At 42.7% G+C, this 20,693-nt stretch overlaps 2 protein-coding genes across 3 annotated transcripts; one reads left to right on the top strand and one right to left on the bottom strand.

Moving 5' to 3' along the window:
* The first annotated feature begins 92 nt into the window (after positions 1 to 92).
* aarsd1 (alanyl-tRNA synthetase domain containing 1) lies at positions 93 to 2,783 on the top strand. The gene is made up of 12 exons (XM_089014907.1): positions 93 to 251; positions 602 to 730; positions 837 to 996; positions 1,063 to 1,120; positions 1,284 to 1,440; positions 1,543 to 1,659; positions 1,730 to 1,860; positions 1,963 to 2,029; positions 2,115 to 2,206; positions 2,288 to 2,342; positions 2,409 to 2,503; positions 2,629 to 2,783. Exons 1-12 carry the CDS (start codon positions 213 to 215, stop codon positions 2,765 to 2,767), a joined length of 1,239 nt encoding a protein of 412 aa, XP_088871033.1. The 5' UTR covers positions 93 to 212; the 3' UTR covers positions 2,768 to 2,783.
* On the bottom strand, positions 2,769 to 19,938 carry LOC148887431 (myoferlin-like). 2 transcript variants are annotated; one of them, XM_089014905.1, is made up of 54 exons: positions 19,715 to 19,938; positions 19,134 to 19,189; positions 18,727 to 18,818; positions 17,138 to 17,246; positions 16,969 to 17,062; positions 16,737 to 16,891; positions 16,429 to 16,557; positions 16,290 to 16,352; positions 15,921 to 15,971; positions 15,800 to 15,830; positions 15,529 to 15,644; positions 15,306 to 15,432; positions 14,666 to 14,769; positions 14,517 to 14,585; positions 14,407 to 14,450; positions 13,422 to 13,504; positions 13,236 to 13,274; positions 12,913 to 13,037; positions 12,306 to 12,419; positions 12,048 to 12,225; positions 11,845 to 11,969; positions 11,651 to 11,760; positions 11,380 to 11,572; positions 11,127 to 11,282; positions 10,533 to 10,664; positions 10,289 to 10,452; positions 10,072 to 10,186; positions 9,892 to 9,994; positions 9,456 to 9,835; positions 9,262 to 9,355; positions 9,103 to 9,180; positions 8,842 to 9,023; positions 8,603 to 8,761; positions 8,380 to 8,481; positions 8,147 to 8,308; positions 7,790 to 7,955; positions 7,635 to 7,711; positions 7,448 to 7,504; positions 6,927 to 6,938; positions 6,757 to 6,855; positions 6,547 to 6,675; positions 6,311 to 6,466; positions 6,138 to 6,229; positions 5,890 to 6,060; positions 5,414 to 5,562; positions 5,206 to 5,345; positions 5,026 to 5,114; positions 4,850 to 4,945; positions 4,248 to 4,389; positions 4,056 to 4,155; positions 3,762 to 3,955; positions 3,583 to 3,692; positions 3,350 to 3,497; positions 2,769 to 3,247 (listed from the first exon to the last, which is right to left on the bottom strand). In XM_089014905.1, the coding sequence occupies exons 1-54, from the start codon at positions 19,800 to 19,802 to the stop codon at positions 3,209 to 3,211; spliced, it is 6,288 nt and encodes a 2,095-aa protein (XP_088871031.1). In that variant the 5' UTR covers positions 19,803 to 19,938; the 3' UTR covers positions 2,769 to 3,208. The 2 variants fall into 2 exon arrangements, with proteins under 2 accessions (XP_088871031.1, XP_088871030.1); XM_089014904.1 differs by lacking the exon at positions 7,448 to 7,504 and having other exon boundaries at positions 9,456 to 9,626; positions 9,693 to 9,835; positions 19,715 to 19,937.
* Between the last annotated feature and the right edge of the window lie 755 nt (positions 19,939 to 20,693).

The raw sequence follows: 20,693 nt of genomic DNA, 5'->3' as shown, positions 1-20,693 counted from the left end.
TGTAAACAACATTTGCATAAAAAACGTACAAGTATTTTAAACTTATATCAAAGACATTCATATGGTCTTTAACTTAGTTTTTACTGTGTGAAAAAAACGCCTTTGTTGAATTTGGCCCTCCCGCTACCCGTAGAAGAATGTCAGCTCAATGAACTGTAAACTGTACACATTGCGTCTTATTATTTACGACCTTTCTTCAAAAGTAAGCGAGTATGGCTTTCCGATGTCAACGGGACTGCTATTTGAAAGAGGTAAGGGCATGACTGGGATTGCATGTCTTTGAAACAATAACACTCACGTCGTGTTCGCTGCAAAAGGGGTTAGCATAGTTGCTAACTGCTGCCAAAGTTCACAGTCCTTTTTTGTAATACTGTATTATTACTTGTGTTACGTACAAGTTTGTTTTTTTTCGGGGTTAGGGAGGTCAATTTACACCTCATTCTGGAAGATAATCAAAGTTGACATCACAATATTATCTATTAAAAGTTACATTTCAGTTTCAGACATATTTTCTATTTTTGCAATACAGTACTCATATTTTTGCACGATCGAAAAAAAATTTCTGCACGACATACATTTTAATGTCACCACTTTGTCTTAGTTTGTCACAACTGTAGCTTCCTGCCTTCCTGCTGAGCTCAAACAGGAAATTGGTGCAAAGAAAGAAACTGTGTATGGATTCTCTGTCACGCTGCAAGACACCATCTTATTCCCCGAGGGAGGCGGCCAGGTATGCATGATTTTGCAAACGTGGAGTTCCGAATTGAATGGCATAATGATTGAACCTTGCAGAAATATTTCATTTGCATTGTATTTTTTTCCACTTCTGCCACTAGCCAGATGACCGTGGGTTCATAGGGGACATCCCTGTTTTGAGGGTGACCCGACAGTGCCAAGACGCTGCTCACTTTGTGGCCTCCCCCGTGGAGGTCGGTCAGGTGGTGCGAGTGAAGGTGGACTGGGAGAGGAGGTTTGACCACATGCAGCAACACTCAGGTGGGCCTCGAAAAGTGTTTTTGAAAGCTAATGTTGACACTAATGTGTGTTTTATTTCCCTTTTAGGACAACATCTGATCACAGCTTTAGCAGAATCCATGTTTGGATACATGACCACGTCTTGGTATATGACATGTATATTATCATAATAATACAGTTTAAGCACCTTTCAAAACTCTTAAGGACACTTTACATACTTTACTTTATATAGCCAAGGCGTTCTGCATCCTTTCTGTCTAAAATATAAACATGTCCAATTGTTGCAGAACACCTGAATTTCTTTTTAGGGAACTTGGACGTCAGAGAAGCACCATTGAACTGGACACCCCTGTTGTTCAAGCAGCCCAAGTACAAGCACTGGAGGAAGCAGTCAATGAAAAGATCAGAGATCACATCCCAGTCAACGTTAAGCTACTATATAATGACAGCGCCGAGTTGGAAAAAGTACTTCACTGAAAATTCTTATTTGAATATTGCAGATCTTGATGAAAATTGCAGTGATTATTTTTTTTGTACATGACAAGCGCTTAACCGTGTTCTACGCAGGTGAGGAGTCGAGGACTGCCAGTCGACCACACGTGGCCGATTCGAATTATTGATATCGAGGGTGTCGACGCCAACATGTGTTGTGGAACGCATGTGTCGAACCTCAGTCACTTGCAGGTGGCTAAAAACCACTTGGCTTTTATTTCCAGCATTTATGCTTAGAAAAGTCATTCCATTTGGATTTTAGGTAATTAAGCTGCTGGGGACGGAGAAAGGAAAGAAAAATAAAACCAATCTGATATTCCTGGTCGGAAACAGAGTATTGAAATATGCTGAGAAGAGCTACAGTACTGAGCGTTCTTTAGTGGCTCTGCTCAAGTAAGCTAATCCATCAAAACAATCAGCAATTTTTTTACTTGAATTTGACTTTATACCACTAATCGTTTGTGTGAATTAAAACCGCTTCTCCATGGTCACCAGAACCGGCCCAGATGAACACGTTGAGGCTGTGGACAAGTTGCAAAAGTCTGTGAAGCTTGTGCAGAAGGTGAGATGTTCTCATTGATTTTATATGCAAGAGACTTTTGTTGAGGAATTTTTGTAAAATGCTTTTTTTGCGGGGGTGGGGAAAGACTAACTTGAACCTACTTCGGGACATGGCCCTTCTCATCGCTCACAACTTTAAAAATGATCCGCGGAGAGGGAATTTCTTCAGTTTGCACAGGTAAGGGGTGTTTTTTTTCTCCTGTTACATGGTCAGATTTTGCCTACAGTCTAAACAAAATGGTTTCGTCTGACCCACCAGAAAAGAAGGGGACCATGAATTCATGAACATCATCGTCAATGAAATAAACACACAGGTAAAAGTATACAACTTTTTTTGTTGTTAGATAAACTATCCGTAATCTATTTTTAACCGTTCCCAGGAAACTTTGGTCTTTCTGACTGTTGGGGAGGATAAAGGACCTGGTTTGTTTCTGCTAGCTGGACCAAGCGAGCAAGTCACACAAATGGGACCAAGGTAGGTGGAAAAAAATAAAATTCCGTTATCACTATAAAACTGCACAGTATTTTTATCACCAAATGCAGATTATCATGCAATTATGGAACAATATTTATTGTATCCATCGTCTTCTCCCCCCGCAGGCTGTTGGAGTTGCTTCAAGGTAAGGGAGCTGGGAAAAATGGCCGCTTCCAAGGCAAAGCCAACAGTCTGGCGCGAAGAGGGGAGGTGGAAGCTTTTTTGCAACAATGTTGCAACCAATTTAATTTACAAGAAGAATAAATCCAATTTATCTTTGCGTCAGTTTTTTTATTCACAATAATTCAAAAGCACAGGAACATGTGAAATGTTACGTGTGTAGCACATCTGATTCAGCCAATACCAAAACGTTTGGCTAATTACACATTCAATGAGTAAAAAAAAAATCTTTATTTGTAATATAAACATTTTTTTAAGTTTTGTGTTTTTAATTAACGTTCTTAACATTAATAAAAACCAGTGAGTGATACCAGTGTTCAGATGCAAAAAGTTAATCACCATTCCCGTTGACTGAATCACAGTTTTGTGCGCGGCAGAATGTTGAACTAGTGCAAGTAAGCATCCCTTCCCATTCACAATTAGTTTTTAAAAAAAGACAAATAGTTTGACATTACTGCATTTTTTGATCCTTTGGATATTTCCAGAGTTCTTTAGAGGTCCACTGTACCTTGGCGACGGTCCTATTTATTTGAGTGGCTTCACGATCTTCATTGAAATGTAATTCTGGAATAGAAAAAGGACATTTTAGGTGACCACATATTTGCTTCATGTGGGATTTTCTTTTTTTGCACTGTTCCGGTGACAATATGTTTGGTTAACGCTTACCGGTAGAGAGTAAAGCAAGATGGCGAGGAAAAGAAGCACAATGGTGAGAACGATGAGTCCAATGAAAAGACAGCGGAAGCGTCGCCACACGATAAATTTCATGGTCTTGCACGGGTTGGTGAACCAGAAGAAGGATGTTTCGGGGCGCCTGTTGGTCATGGAGATGTGTGATAAAAATGACCACCCGCCATGTTAAAAAAAATGACAGAAGTGTTTGTTTGCGGGCTCCTTACTTTGGAAGGTCCAGTTTCGGGTTCATGTTGGGTTCATCTCTGCCTTTTCCTGCTGGTTTTTCATCCACGTCAGCCTCACTGACAATTTCCAAAGTCATCTCTACTTTGCCCTATGGACACATAACAACAGCTATGGGCCTGATATTTATTTATTTTCAATCAATTTTGTCCATTCTCACCCCCAGGGTCTTTTCCCCATGCCGCTCAATGGAACAGGGCCACCAGCCCCTCACTGACTTTTGGGTAAACAGGCACTTGGTAGCTTCGGGCTTATGGGGGACGTCGGTGTCCATTTCGTCCAGCATGGACAGCGTACATTTCTCTGGCGTCTTTGCGGGCGGGATCAAATTGTGCAAATAAAGCTCCAGCGTTCCTGGGAATCCGAGCAAAATCAACAATGTGGGTTTACAGAATAATGGATTCACTATGAGGGTGTTATTGTGGAGACATATTTGTTAAAGTACGTTTCTCACCTAGATAATCATCCAGTGAGAATTTATCATTGTCCCATATCTGAATGGTCAGCTTCGGCGGGATCCTGAACTCCGTTTTGTCCAGACTCCAAAAGTGCTCCTGTTAAAACAGCGACTCGTTGTTGATTTGACAACCACTGAGATCTAAACTCCGGGAGGCTAACAAGGCAGACGAGGAAAAAGGGCACTCACCTTTTTGGAGACAAGGCAAAGTTGTTCTGCGGGAAGGTAGTCGAACTCAAAGACGAACCTCCAGTTGAAGTTGCCGTCTCCGTCTAGAGACCTGTAGTGGACGTCGGTCCTTTGCTTGTCTTCTTCCATTCCTGGCATCCAACTGTAGCAAATTAGAATTACAGAAAGAACTAAATAACTCTGCCTAAAATGCATTTTTTTAAATGAGAGGAAGAAGATAATGAAGAATAAAGTCATTTATGGATGAAAAGGTTTCTTCGGCCATCTTTGAAGGTGTCGGACGTTTCTCATCCGAAAAGCTTTGTCAGCGTACTGAAATTGTGCTGGTAGCTCCGGCCCGATATATATATATCCCTAATGAAAGTGGTGCCAGACCTGAGCTTTGAGGTTCATGGGGGAGATAATATGATTACAGTAAAGTCTCGTTATATCGATATCGGATATATCGATAGTCCCGGTTATATCGATACTATTTCTATGCACGCACGGAGAAAATTACATGCAAACAGGGTCGGATATATCGATAGTCCCGGTTATATCGATATTTTTTCGGACTCCCTTGAATATCGATATAACGAGACTTTACTGTATTTCATTTGTACCCTTTGACGTAAATGTCGCTCATGTGCTCTCCGGTGATGCTGGTTTCATCCAGAATCACATCTGTCGTGTTCCAAATGACGACTCGCAGGAAATGCCTGAAAAAAAAAAAAAAAACGGAATCTGACATCAGTGCTGATGGTGTGATTTGTGGTTGAGAAAAAAAGCGTACGCTCACTTTTTGGCCTGGCGTGGTGTGATGTCAAAGGGTGGGCCGGGTGTGCCCATGCTTTTGGGGAAAACATCTACCCACATCTGAAGCCTGCCCTGTATACGCACCAAAGTTATTGCAAGAATCCGATTATAAAAAAGGTTAACGCGGATATCAGTACAGTCAGAGCGTGTAATCTGGACAAACCTGGGACAGATTAGGCTGAAAACTGCTGTAAAGTGTCCTGGTTTCCACATGCTCAGGTACTAATCCCTGCGTTCGCAGGATGTGCAGACACAGACGCTCAGTGGCTGGCCCCAAGTGTTCATGAATCTCCTTTTTGCCCTCTGGAAGTGAAAACAAGTCATGTCGTCTCATTTTTTTGGGGAACATCAAGACTGTGGGAGAAACTGACCAAACTGAGCCAGAGTGTATTGTTTTCCGTTGAAGCTGAGCGAAGAGCCGTTGTCCTCGCTTCTAGGTTTGGACAAGCCTTTTAGACGCGCTAGGTTCTCCAAGATGTCGGATGGCCTCAGCTGGTCACGCCATTGGTTGATTCCAGAACTGATAGCAAAAAAAACGAAGCAGAAACAGAGAATTGGACAAGTATATAGAACACAAAAGGCATTTGTCTCTGGTAGAACACGATGGATCAATAGCGCCTGTCTAAGGGGAGTTCCTGGAAAAGGTGGTTAGCAGGGTGCGAAGGGTCCAGTAGGCTCTTGTCTTGATTCTTGCATTGTGCAAGAATCAAGACTAAGAATCAAGAATACACCGTTTTGACCATTTTGCAAGACAAGCCACATTCTTTAAAAAAAATCTGCAAATTATCCAAAATAAGAAACAAGAAGAGCAAACAAAGTAGATTTCACTCATCCGCGGTTGCCTTACGTGCAGTACGTCTGCGGGAGTCCGCAGTACGAGTTATAACGGGATAGGAAGCGGTTCTCCAGGTCGATGACGGTCTCCCCGACTTTCTCATCGCGACTCAGGAGATCATAGTCGTACACGGAGATTTTCAAATCCTTGTCTTGGGGTAAGAAACACTTCATCTCAAACATCCTATGACAAAACCAAAAGGGAGGGGGGGATATGAACCACCATGCTAATGAACAAAATCTTCCCCGGGTGTTAAGTACCTTCCAAATACAGGGTTGGTTGTGTTGGGGAGGTAATGGTCTCTGTCTTCTATCGTGTTCTTTCCCAGGGTTATCTTCATGTATGGGTCACACTAAAACAAAAGTGATAAGTTCAACACATTGAGAAGACCTCGTTATTAAAATAACAATAATAATAATACAAAAAAACTCACTCTGCCGTTATTGTCTTTCGGCTGCAGATTGATGGCCCGGATCACGTAAATCCTGACCAGACACTCCTGAGGACCACTATCTGGGAGTTCTCTGAATTGCCGGGGAGGAGGGGTGACGCCGGGGTCATCTGGCAGTGGGTACACTTTAAAAGAGCCCTGCATGGGTAAAACCATAAATAACATTTCAGAAATGAGGAGGGGTGGGCGGGGGTTTATTTGCGATTATGTCAAAGTACCTTGAACTCCCCAACCACACTGGGGTCATCGTCCCCATCCTCGTTCTTGCCTCGTTGCAACTTAAAAGTACTGCAAAAGTCTGTCAGTCCTTTGAATTCTTCAATGTCTTCTAGTTCACAATCATACACCTGAAGATGGGGGGGGGGGGGTGAAGCTTGATAAAACCACACGATTTAGTCAAATTGTGTACACAGGAAGCAAAATCTTACAGCGAGGGTGTCATATCCTTTCTTGAGGTACGGGCCGCATTTCTGATTCTCGCCCACTGAAGCGTAGAATTTACTCCACCAATCCACCGTTTGCTTTTCCTACAACGTCGTGGATTTTCCAGTCAATCAATTTTTTCACTTTGAAAGTAAATCAATTGATTAGAACTTACCTTCTCCACGTGCTGTGTCATACATAGGAAGTAAAAAGAAGATAAAGATTTATTTACAAAATAAAAGACTGATTTAAAAGACAGTGTAGCAGTTAAAGTTGCAAAAAATGAGGCTGGGCATGTTTGAGCTGCAGATTGGAGGGCTGAACAGCACGTTTGTATCTAAGCACAGTTTTTTTTACGGGTGATTGTAAATGTGCCAATCTTGTTGAGCGCTAACTTTTCTTCAACGTCAATATTCATTTTGGATGTTTGGGCTCAATTTTTCACAGTGCTACCGATACAAACGTCAAAGCTCCGTAGGTTCCGATGCCAAAGTCACGCTACTCTCCTTCAGTGAAAAGCTGTATTAGTATAAAATGTGCTCATTAGATGTGATCCATAAACGATCAATAAGAAGAGATTGCAAAAGCGTGTCGTCTCCAGCGCACATTCATGGCTTTGTGACTTGATTAGCGCTGCGTTTGGCTATCCGGTGTTGTAATAGAGCGAAAATTGCAACGATAAGTCTCCATACATACAAAGTTGGAGGTAGGAGGTGTCATTTTGTTGACAGCAGCTGACATGCTGCACATTAACTGCAAGCCAGAGTGACACCCGTTGTCAAATTTGACAGTGTGGGTCAAATTCTGACTTTTTAGTCAAGTTTTTTTTTAAGGTGATTAGATCATGACAACATTGAATGAAAGAATTGTACGTGCGACTTACCTGACTTTCTAACAGTAATCTCGTTTCTTCCATTGTGATGGAAACATGTCCAGAGGGCATCGCTGCCATCAGGGCCACTGCAAAGGGAAAACATCAAGAATTTGGGCCTTTTTTGTCAAACACGCCATCAAATTGAGATATTTTATCATCCTTACTTTTGGAAGCCATTGCTCCCTCAGCCGTGATAACATAAGGATCACAACGGAAGCGCTCCAAAGAGGTGACGGTGCACTGGCCCACCACCGGTTTCCTGCCAAACGGGCGATGGTCAATCACCTTCAGCACGATTGGGGGGGTGTACATTTCATCTTTTGGTAGAAGCTGGAGCAAAGATGGGGAGACAGAGATAATAAATGAGTTCAGTTGCAGTGACTTGAAGAGCATCATTAAGTTCTAAAACACAGAGATGCTGCGTTTACAGCAGTTCCTGTATTTTGTTTTTCTACTTTTTCCTTTCCATAACTTTCCTCTGCAAGACTAATAAAGGCTAATACAATCCAATCGGACGTTACCACTTTGATGAAAAGGACCGAGCTGGGGAAGTTGGGACTTTTTTTCATGTTCCTGATGACTGTCGATTCCACCCTCTGCCCGCCGCACTCCACCACCAGGCTGGGGGAGGACACGGTGGCCAGCTGAAAGGGCTTCATGTTCCTCAGACCCCATGCTAGAATCTGCATTTACAAATACGAATTTAGTGATATTGCATTTCAAATTTGTTAGGCGGAAAAATATAAGCGGTTACCTCTACGGCAGTGAGCTGCACAACAGGGCGGATGCCCTGAGGAACCATGTAGAGGTTCTCTGCCCTCATTGGGGGGAAAAGAGGAAGATCTGACTCTCCTGACTGCCGTAGAGAGTAAAGAGGAGTAAAATCATCCTGCAGTTAATCTTATCTTATCAAAGTTTGCAATATTTGAAAAATTCAACTTTTGACAAAGTCTATCGGCATTTTTTGGGGTGCATACTTTATCTTTCAAGATAAGTTCAGCGGCAACAAGGGCCTCCCCTTCCTGGCGTCCTCTTTGCATGATGGGGAGCCAGAGCAGTTTGGGTATTTGATCCATGCTGGGATTCAACTTGACCAATGGAACGCAAACGCACCGACCCAGCAGCTCATCCTTACCCTGGAGACATTTAATGATTATGTCAAGCAAAGAACATTCTCTCATATTTACGAAACGACTCCCTTTGTGTATTGCATTACCACTTGGTCATGATCGTAGAACTCGATGACAACATCCGGCGGATGTTGTGAAATAGCTTGTGGGTCCCCGTGAATTTCCACGTGGTTGAAAATCAGAGTTTGGTCCCAAGTTGGGTTTAACGTGGCACGCAGCTTCTCTGTTGTCTTACTTAGATGCAGGAAGGAGACGTGGGCGTAGGGATCTGTGCAGAAAAGAAGGAAAAATTGGGAAATTTGTGGCCAAAGATTGTTAGAATTAATTAAACTAATATGTTAAAGTACCAGAAAAACTGTCTTTGTCCATCGATGTCATATTTCTTGCTTGATAGACATAAACACGCAGGTGATACATACATGATTCTGTAGGAAAAGGCAGTGGGAGGGGCGTGTTAACACAATCACTTAAACATTTCTATTCTTAATATGCTGCATATCACTCACTGTCCAAGGAGCAGGACACGGTGGGTGTGTTAGCACCAAACATCTTTGTGGCATCGCCTTTGGAGCTTTTATCTTTCTCCTCCGTGTCAACACCCTGTAAAGTAAAATCAAAATGGCGCACTTAACTCTTAAAGTCAATATTTAAATACGAGAACTGGTTACTGCAGGTTAAAAGGAACAGATTTTGTACCCACCAGCGCACCCTCCAGTTTAAAAATGGCCGATGCTCCCAAGCGGTCTTCCGGCGCCATCTTCCTCCTCCAGCGCCTCCGACGAAACGTATCCGACGAGCGTTCCTTCCGGTGGAACTTCCAACCGATCAGCGAAGAGAATTCCCAACCTTCCGGGTCACCTTGGTCCCGCCTCTGCACGCAAGGTGTCATTGGAGACATTTTGTTCAAAAATCGGAGCGACGCCGACGAAATACTAACCTCTCCAGTTGCATTCGTGGGAAGAGCGGCTCTCCTGCGAGGTCGAACCACCCGTCGACGACGGTGGACATGGTAGACCTTCTCCGCCGGGACCCACGAACGGGGCTTGTCATCCGGGGGGATGGTCAGTCCATATTCCCATCCTGCGGTAAGAACATTTTGTCTTTGCCATTCAGGGCCAATGGATTCATAACAGCACCTTGATCGTCCACAGCTCTGTTGTCATCCACTGTCCACTCGTCCTCCCACGCCCAACCAGGAGGACAATCAAATTCCCGTGGATTCCGGCTCTTCTCACCATTCTACGCGACATTCACGCATAGGTAAGCAACAAAAAAACTCAACGTCATGGCGGCGTTTATGTTTGCGCTTGTCTCACCACGTCGGTGAAGGGCTCAGAGGCTGCCTTCCACTCTCCACCTGGGAAACGGGTCTCATTTTGGAAAACCTCATCCATGAATTCAGTGTGGCCCGCATCGGCCTCGGTTAAGAGACTAAGTCACATCAGAAGAGTCAAGCAAACAAATACAAAGTACATCTGTTGTATTTATAGAGGATAAATGCCTATGGAGCAATTCGTATGCAGTTGGACTCACGCTTTCTCCGGGTCAATAAACCAGTCCGATTCCCATTCCCATCCTCTAGGGGGCATGAAGTACTCCTTTTTCAGCTTGAGGTTTCCTGTTACGTCAGAAAATTTATGGCGCCCTACCAGTCCTGTGGTTCCCCACTTTCCAAACATACTGGCTTGGTTCTCATACTGCAAAACCATAAAAGGGACGATGGCTCAGTTTCAAAGTGAACATTCTCATTTCCTCCCCCTGTAATTTCTGAACGTACCAGCTCTGCAAACACGCTGAAAGTACCCTCGGAGAAGGAGTTGAACTTTTTTTCATGTGCAGACAAACCCAGCCACATGTTGACTCGGATCTGAACGGGCACCTTCAAACCTCTGTTCTTATCCATTGGGTACTGATGGAGAATAGACAGAATAGATGTCATCATATTGAAAAGTTTCATTATTAGTTGGCCCGAAAACAAGGCCCACAATGGAAGCACAGAAAATCTGGGGTCAATCTGAGGTGAACAGACACAGCCTGTTAAACTGTCAACCTCAGGTAGGAGATCTGGCCTTGGGCGGAATTTAGGACTTGGTAAACTCCTTCACAGGAAGAGCTCATTAGCCAGATTACAAATCTATCAGTTCGTGGAAAGACAACCTATTAAAATTGATATGTGCTGTTGGTTTATGGATGTTGGTGCTTGTAACATGGCAAGCCCATGAATAGCTGCGTCCCCTGCTGGCAGTAAAAGGAAATTTGTGTTTGTGCCTTCGCAATGTCCGAACAAATATCTCTGATAAGTACTGAGAAGAACTAGACATCTGATATGGATGGACAAGCTTTGCCAATATATTTTGATTGTAATCTATACCTTTAAAAATATGGTCTGGGTTTTGCCGCAGTGGTGCCCACAGGCCTGCTCACTATATGTGGAGTACAGGATTTGGTGAGCTGGTATGCGGCTGTAGGCCACCCTCCTCTCGCCACGCAGCATCCAGATGATCACGTCGGGCATGCTGTTCTGGGGCTGGAGTCACACAGAGTGGGAGAATTTAGCATGTGATGCTACAAAATTCAGAACTCATCCACCGCACAAATATTTCAGTTCGATTCTCTGCTTTTACCTCTTCCGCAAGTGCCGCTAATTTGTCTGCCCACGACTCGATGTCGGCCAGAGTGTCGGGGATATCTTGGGCGTCTTCTCTCATACATCCAGCTGCCTGCTGGATGCCCTTCAGGACATTGTCTCGGAGCTTCTTCAGTTGGATGTCCAAAGACGTCAGGTTAGAGCGGCCGTCCAGTTCCGGGGTTGGGAAACTGGACAAAGGAGACCATGTTTTGTCACAATCAAACGTGATTTAGTTAAACGCCATTTGATTCTGATCCTTCGCTTACTTTTCAATGTCTTCAATCAGCTGAGTCAGCAACTTCACCCATACGCCAGATAGTTGCTTGTCGGGTGCCTTCGCCGAGACCGCCGTTCGGAAGGCCTCCAGGTTTGATTGCTGTGGAATCAAATGCCTCGATGAACTCACATCCCACCCCAAAAAATGTCATGTTTTATTTGGGGATTAAAAATATAGCATTACCAAGTGGCGATAGATATAGAGGATGATGTTGACCGTATCCATACGGTGGCTGATGTCCTCCCAGAATGATGTCACCACAACTACCGGCTTGGTGCCCGCCCACGGCAAATAATAGTAATGGTTACCTTGAAACATGACATAAAAAATAAATAAATAAAAATAAATCTTTAATTTCACCGTAATTTGAATTGAGGCTCACTCACCATCAAACACAGCGCAATTATACTGAGTGGTGGAAGCCAGCGGTTTGCAGGTGGTGTCCAGTTTATTGCCATAGTTACCGATGCTGACTTCAAACTGGATTGGTTCGCCAGGTTCTTGTATCATGGAAGCACTGTGGAAGACTGCACAGAGGCAGAACTTCCTTCTCCTCTGATACTTCTGAAAAGTGGGGAAAAAAAGTTACTGGCTAGAATTTTTTTTTGCATCTCATGCCAAAAATATATATATATATATATTACCTGTACCACCAGAATATCATCACTCGGGATGCTGTCGACTGCTTTGTCAACTTTGCCCTCTAACTTAGTAGACATTTCAACCAGGACCCTGCCCCTGTAGGCCACACCTTCACCCTGTTCAAAAAAAAAAAACACAATGACCGTTAAATTAGATTATTAGTCTCACAGTGGAGAAATCTACATTTCACAGCAGCAAAGTGATGAAAAGAGGGAAGGAAAAAGTAGTACAGGAGCTGCTGTAAAGGCAGCCGCTCTCTCAGCGCCATCCTGAAGTCAAAAGAATAAAATAACAACTAATATGAGAACACAAAGACACGAGAGAGTCATTAAATCCTAAGCACTTTCTGCACCCTCTTTCTCATATGAAGCAGTTCTAGATGAAACAGGAGAGGATCAAAGCGTCTTTTTCACCAGTGAATCGCGGACGTCATAGTGAAATGTGTACATCTGCTACAAGCTAAATTTTGAAAGCAAACATGAAGCTGTAACATCCATTGACGAAAAGAAATTGTCTCACATCGTAAATCCGCTTCAATTCCAGGCCGCGGCAGTTCCACATACGCATGACAAAGCCAGTTCACAAACAACTGATAAACATTGCAATTACCTTTCCCAAATTGAGATCTTCATAAGGATCAGGTAGTCCAGTGAACTCTCTGGGACTGCCATACAGGTTGATGTAGCAGGGACCAAAGACGGGGAGGAAACCGATCTCAGATTCTCCTGATCCAGCTTCACGTAGACACAAAGACAAATTACACTAAGAATTCACTGGAGATTAAAAAAAAATGCGTTAATGGGCAGCGAAACACATTTTAGTTAGCAGTGTATAAAGTACTTGATCAAGCAACCCCAAAATCAGTGGGGGGGGACACTGTACTGAGCATTACTGCATTATTTTCATAGAGCAGAGAGAGTGGATGAACAAACCTTCATAGGACGTCAATTCCGTATTTCCTGCATGTTCTTCTATTTTTGGGCAAAAACAAAACAGACAAGAACAAAGGCACTAATGGGTTTATCGTTACGCCAACAGGCACCATTAGAAAAAGTGGCAACATTGTTCATAGAAAGTTATACTAAATCAACTAAACAAAATCAAATAATGAAACATACCTTCTATTTCGCCCCCAGAGGAGGCTATTTTGGCCAAGTTGAGGTATGTGGTACCGACGGCGTCATTCCCTGTCACGCGATCCCTGCAGTCACATTCATTACCACATAGCTCAGCGCACACATTCAAGTGGCAAGATAAACATGCAAAAATCCACAATGGATTACAACGCTGGGCTTTTTTTAAAAAATGGCGCGATGGTGGCTTTGCAATCACCGCCCTACAAAATTAAACACACCTTTGCAACGCCTGTGTAGGCTCTCAGTCGTACAGGAATGGTCCATCGATGAAAAGGTTCCTTCAGCCGTCATTTGTACTTCTTTGAAAAGTGTCGGACATTTCGCTCCTCATCCGAAGAGCTTCGTCAGTGGAGTAAAGTGGTGCTGGTAACTCTGGCCCCATGTATATATCCTTAATGGACAAAAATTTATAGGTACAAAGGTGTCTTCTGTCCATTAGGGATGTATATATAGGGATAGAGTTGACCCTCCCAGTACAACTTTAGTTCGCTGACGAAGCTCTTCGGGTGAGGAGCGAAATGTCCGACACCTTCAAAGGGTGAAGAAACCTTTTCATCAAGATACCTTTGCAACATTAGTATTTTGGGGGTGTTACAGTTCTTGAATTGATGACTTAATATGGTACGTTTAATTGGAGGAGTTGAACTTGTTCAAGTTGAGTACTCTGCAAAATTAGGTTGGGTGGGGAAGCTTTCACCGGCAATTCAGTCAACCTTTTTTTTCACTCTTCCTCTTAAATCCATTTCCCTTCACTGCCTTATCAGATATATTGTTCACTCCGGAGTACATAGTGATGAAAATGAGCAGGAAGAGGGTGCCAACAGCATTACAGAGTTTGTTATTGTCAGGGGGGGGAGTCCGCGCAGTCTGACTCATAGGGAACATAATTCTTATACGTGCTCGCGACGAGCATGCGGATGCTTTTCCATATCAAATAAACAGTGACACTCTTTCATGAGGAACTTACCAATCAAAGACGGTCAATTTGACACGCTCGCACATGGAAGGGAACTAGAACAGAAAATAATATTTGGTCATGACCCACTTTAGTACAAATTAAGATTTAAAACGAATCACCTTAACTTGAAGATTCAACACTTGGTTCCACTCGGGGTTGGCGTTCTTTTCTATGATCTGGGTACAAAGCTGCGCCGACAAGAGGAGTCAAATGTATCTTTCCGCATGTATAAATATGAGGTTGTTACAAAGATGAATGACCGAGGAACCTTTTTCCCAGCAAAACGGGCCTCGATGAAAGGATCAACCAGGTTCTTCTTATTCTCATTTCCGCCAAATACCTCCTTGAGTGACTGGATGAAGGCATCGTCCACTAAAAGAGAAGACCGACTCTTAACTCATTCACTGCCATTCACAAATTTATTCGAGAATTGTAAATATGACGTAAAGCGCCATCCCCAAATTTTTTCGGGTTTTGCTCATGTTTCTCATGCTTGGGTGCTGTTAAAGCGCTGGTTAGACTTCTGGCAATGTTTTTTCACTTCCACGAGGGGGCAGCATTTGCTTTTTGTCCATGTTAGCGATTTATTCCTTCAGCTGGTGTTAAAGCACTATATTAATCAATATGTATGTATTGTATTTTGTACAGTCGCCCTCATTTCAAACTCATACAATTCCAGACCTATATAATTTAGGAATTAACTTTTATTTTTTTAATGAAAGAATAGAGTCTAAGGTTTCTAACACTGTATTGAATGTTTATGTAGTCCTAAAACCCAATATTCTGTAGGTCCTGTAATTCCAGTGACAATGACAAAAACCCTGGCACTGGAGTAGACACATTTTTGAATGAGTTAAGTCCCTCTTCCTCTTGACGTGAATCGAATGGCTTTGCGCAACGTGTCTCACTTTGTGGGATGTCTTCCGCTCTAAACACCTTCAGCGATAACGTGGCCCATCGTAAAGTGACACCGGCCGGAAGCAACAGGTTGCTTTCGATGTCATCTTGGTCGTCGTTTGACTCTCTCTTCTCAGACTGCGAAAGGACGAGGAATGAGAAAACTCATTGATTTGGGCGATAAAGTGGGAAAATGGAGCCTTAAATATAGAACAAATGTTCCTCCTTTCTTACCGGCTGCTCATCGCCGATTCCGACCACGAAGAGACTGACTTTCAGATATCCTTTAGCTCCAGAAATGCAGTCATCCGGATCATTCAGAAGCAGCCACTTCCTCATGACAGAGTGGCCTGCAGGGCAAGATTACAACTTTGTGTTACGCGAGCGAATATCTAATATAACGCGCAATTATAAAAAAAACATTGCGACGCGAGTCCCCCCCCCCCTGCCCCAAGTGCGTTCAAGTCTTGGAAAATGCAAAGAAGGGGTTTCATCACAAGCTTACCTGCTTCGTCATACACATAGCCAACGTCCAGCTGCGTAGGAATACAAAAACATTAGCATGACTGCAAAAACCCGCTGATTTTAAACTATGTGGACGAATGTATATCGATTCACAATGGTACCTTAAATTCTCCCATAAGACTGTCAGCCCTCAGGGAGTAGGAATTATAAACCTACGGAAGCGGAAAAAAAGAAAAAAAACAAGTTGACAACTCAAAGACACACAACACGGTAGATCATTCACTGCCGGATGATGTGCAAAAATGTGTTATTGTCATTTTCACTCAAATTGCAGGACCCTCAGAATATTGAGTTTTAGGACTACATAAACATTCAATATAGCGTTAGAAACTTTCGACTCTCTTCTTTCATCAGAAAGAAAAAAAAACATTAATTCTTAAGTGATTTGGGTCTGGAGTTATATGAGCATGAAATGGGGCGGCTGTACCAAATACAATACAATACATATTGACTCATTTCGATCCACTTACCCGAAAACTGATGTTCTGTTCAAACAGGTCTGATGGAAGCATGTGGACATTGTAGAAAAACATCTGTTCATATACAAAATGCGTTAGAAAAATTGTTGAAACTGCCCCATGTGAAGAAAAAAATTATAATTTGGTGTACCTCATCAAAGAAGGGGTTATTTCCTCGCTTAATTCTTGTCCTGTGCGTTTGTCCGCAAGCTTGGACCTTGACCACCGGCTTGATGTTGTTGCCTGGCAACTGGCGGGCTTCGATGATACGGATGCGGATCTGATGGAGAGACAACATCTTCAGGTGTGAGTGGACTTCAAATCAACCTAATATAACTCCAGATGTCTGGCAGTGAATGAATTAAGATTTGAGCTATTTGTTGTTACCTTTGGATTCAACTGAGGCAAATTGGATAAAATGGCCTTGCTTTGATCATTAAAGACTCAATTGATAGTTACCTGGAAATCCTGAGGTTTGTTGACAAGTCTGTGTCGATTCTGCGACCTTGCGATGCGCCTGCGAAGGCTAGCAGACTGACCGGGAGCAGAGGGTCCGGTCGCAGACCCACTCGGGGCCCCGTCGGGTGTCATCTCGTCACCTTGCTCTGCGCTGCCTTGAACGGTGGGATGTGCGAAGGTGACGTCGCGTTTTGGTGGTGACAAAAATTAAAAGTAGTGGAGTTGCTCATACCAGAATCCACTGTGGAATCGCCATCGTGGGATTCGTCTGCATTTGGGTTCATATTGGGAGGTGGATCATATCCAATGACCAGGTTCATTGTCGCCTGGAGGAAAATTATTATTATCATTATTATTATTTTTGTGCAATATACAGTATATCAGCCAAAAATCACACTTACGCCAATATTCTGGCTGTTTTCGTCAAGCAAATGGACATTTTTGGCCGGGAGTGATCTAAGTTGACCAGAGGCGAGATCTTTCAAGGGAATTCTTGTTGACCCGATGAATCTGAAAAAAAAAAAAAAAAAAAAAACATCATTCTCTGCGCAGCTGTCACCATTTCTCTGGACGAGATGGTAACAGCTGCGCACAGTCACCCCTTCGGCCAAATAAATCGCTGGACAAGAAAGTTTTATAGGGGAAGCACGCTGATTTGTGGAAGTGACTCCACAGGATTGCTATGTTTGCTCAGTGTCCGACAATATTTGCTTTAATTACTGTGCTCCTCAAAATTAATCTCCTGTTCCTCTGTTGCGTTCTAACCAAAAAAGGGATTACGTCACAAACTGATTCCTTAATAGCCGACAAGCGATGAGAGCAATCTGATGATCTTCGCCGTGGAATTAGTATGTAGTAATGGAAGAGGGGCTAATCAGTGATGACTAAAGAAGACAAGAGGAAGAAAAGTCCAAAAGTCCCTCTGGCTTTCACACAATCATTAAAAAAGAACCGACGGAAGTGATGAACCTGAAAAACAAATAAATAATAATAATAATACATTTCATTAAGTTTTTCTGTGGGTGAGCAGTGGCACAGGAAGCCATAAATCCATGACTGTGCTAACCAGTATTAGCATGTAGCCACTATAGTCCTATATGGAAACTTTAGCAATAAATTCACTTAAGCATTCGTCAGCCATTTTGTTTAAATGATCAATGAGAACCAGTGATGGTCGTCGCCGCAGGAATCTGTGAATCAGATGATGCCGATCACGACAGCATCGCTTCTAATTTGGAAAATCGAATCAGTCCAGAGGGCATCCATGTGTGGGTCTCCTCCCCATTTCACGTTGCCATAACAATGGAGGCTCAGCTCAAAAAATAGGGACTGGAAAACTATTCAAGTGAAAGAGGGAGGGTGTGCTATGACTGCGTGGATCTTTGGGGAGTGTGTCAGACAAGCCAGCGGAAAACTTTGCTCAATGTAGACTCATAGCGTTGGAAAAGCGCCCTGTCACATGCATGGGGGTGACTCAGCTTAGTAAAATACATGCAAAGAAAAATACAAGCGAAAATCACGTTTTTTTTTTAACTGTTGTAAAAGTTTAAGAGCTGCACTGCAGTAATTAGTCCGCCAGAGGAAAAACATTCTTTGTGGCTTCTATGAATTAGTCCCATATGTGCTCTCAAGCAATGCTGTTTTGGAGCAACGACAGGCTTCTTCTTGCCATGTAGTCCAAACACGACTAAACTAGAATGCTGCGGAGAATTTGCCCCCCCCCCCCCCCCCCCCCCCCATTCTCTCTGGTTGAGAACACAAGTAGCGATTGACTTTGTCTATTGTTGCCCAATCAGGATCGGTCGTCCCACACGGCTTGGCAAGTCTCGGCATGGTAAGCAGGAGGTGTGTGAGGGGGGCAGAGGCAGCTAACAAAACAGTTTTTTTCCTCTCCTACTTATCACGCCGATCTATACAATCTATTGAGTCAGTTGCGAGACTATATAGATTTTTTTGGTAGCCAAATCTCTGGGGAGATGATGCCACTTACTTATCTTTCCCAAAGGTCTCCGAGTCTTTCACAATCACATCGATGTGGGAGTTGGGTTCTAACGCAGCTCCATTTAGGTTAAACTCAAGGACCTGCGTGGTAAAATGAAGCAAGGGTCAGATATAGTAAGAAAAACTGCAGAAAGTGGAAACATCCAAAATGTAATATAATACAGTGATCCCCCGCTATTTCACGGTTTACTTATCGCAGTTTCAGTGCATCACTATTTTTTTCAGGGAATTAAAAAAAAAACAAATGACTTAGAGTTCCTGGTCTGAATTAACCACGAAAAACGAGGGATTACTGTAATGAGTAAATCAGAGGCCATTTTGAAACTGTCGCATTGCAAATAGTTTAAGATTTGAATGAACTGAAATGTTGTGGGTTGTCGTTGGACAAACATTTACCTCATTCCATACCGGGTTCACCTCACTATCAATCGCATTTGTTTTTTTCTTCTCATCTGAAAAAATTTAAAAAATATACATTTGAGCAAGACAAGAATTGAATGACATCACACCATATGCGGGAGTCATTCCCTTCAAATTTGTTCTTTTTACTCATTATTTCTGATACAAGAAGTGAGCTGCATTTTTTCCCCTTATAAGGGTAAGCAAAAATAATCGGAAAGGAAGTAACCACACCTGCAGGTTGTAAGGTGCCTGCAAAGCAGACACACTTGGAAGGATTTAAGCCATTTTGCCTCTGGTCTGTTAGTTTTTAATATGAGAGCTGTGACCCAACTTGACAGCCATATATAAACCCCGTCTCATTCCAACATTGCATTCTTTTTCCTGTCTGACATCCCGCGAGCAATGTTTGGGCATGTAGACGATTTGCTCTGATTTGTTCTCAAAGAGAATTTCATTCAATCACAGGATAAAAACAAATAAGTACATATCACAACACATTCGCCATTGAATCTACAAGTAGTAGTTTTCCTGTCAAGATATAATAACTTGAAACAATTAAAAAGAAAAAGACTTACCTCTAAACACCACTGTGGTGATTGGATCAGGACTTCCAACTTTCTTTTTTGGCAGGCCTGCAGCAGATTCTACCAAAATCCGCAACATGATGATCCAGTTCAAAACAACAAAAGAAGGGGTGGGGATACCAAAAGTTAGTTACTGAGTGAAATGGTCAATCTCTAAAGAAATAAATCAACCGTGGCATCCTCCCAGGCGCGTCCTGGACTCAGACAAAAGTTTATTTCCAAATGCAGCGTTGGGAAGTGGAAAAGAGGGCGGTCCAAAGGCAAATAATTATCTCAAGTGGAGTTAGATGGGCAGTTGCTGCCATACTGTGATCAACTGACAGCACACTGAATTTCAACCAACAAATACAAAAGTGTTAAATTAACTTAATTGCATTTATAAAACACTCTTTATCCACCACTAAACAAAAAAAAATAACTCAACATTTACACTTGTCTCCCTCCACAAATTTAGGCAAATATATTATATATTACCATGGCGCCATCTAGTGGTCGACACAGAAGCACCGTACGAGGGGTTACTACATTAATGTGCGTGGTTAAAAATAATCTATCCATTATGTTTAAAAAAATAAATACCTTCCATTGTTGTGTTGATGTCGATCGCCACCCCTTGACGCCACCCGAGGGTGACAAATGTTCCACACCTGGTTCCATCTGCCAAGTCACATGACTCTCTCGTCACTATTATATGGGTTTGTAATGTGCTTCTAGAACACACAAACACTCATGATTGAATAAATATGTAACATGTAGTAATCATCATTATATTACTTATGACAAATGCGCAATTTCTTTTTTTTAACTCCAGGCGTACTTCAGTGGGCTTTCAAATACTACACATCAATGTTAAATGGGAAGACCAGCTTGTGTTGGCTGAATGAAGGTCGTGTATTTCGTGATATGCTGGTGTCAAATATCTTCCTTTACTGCCAATGTTTATTTTAAGAGAAATAAATGGGACACAGAT

This window comes from Hippocampus bargibanti, linkage group LG15, assembly GCF_051943395.1.
Source record: "Hippocampus bargibanti isolate YZ-2025 linkage group LG15, ASM5194339v1, whole genome shotgun sequence".
Lineage (NCBI taxonomy): Eukaryota > Metazoa > Chordata > Actinopteri > Syngnathiformes > Syngnathidae > Hippocampus > Hippocampus bargibanti.
Note: the sequence above shows the minus strand (reverse complement) of the source record. Positions and strands in the feature narration are given on the sequence as shown.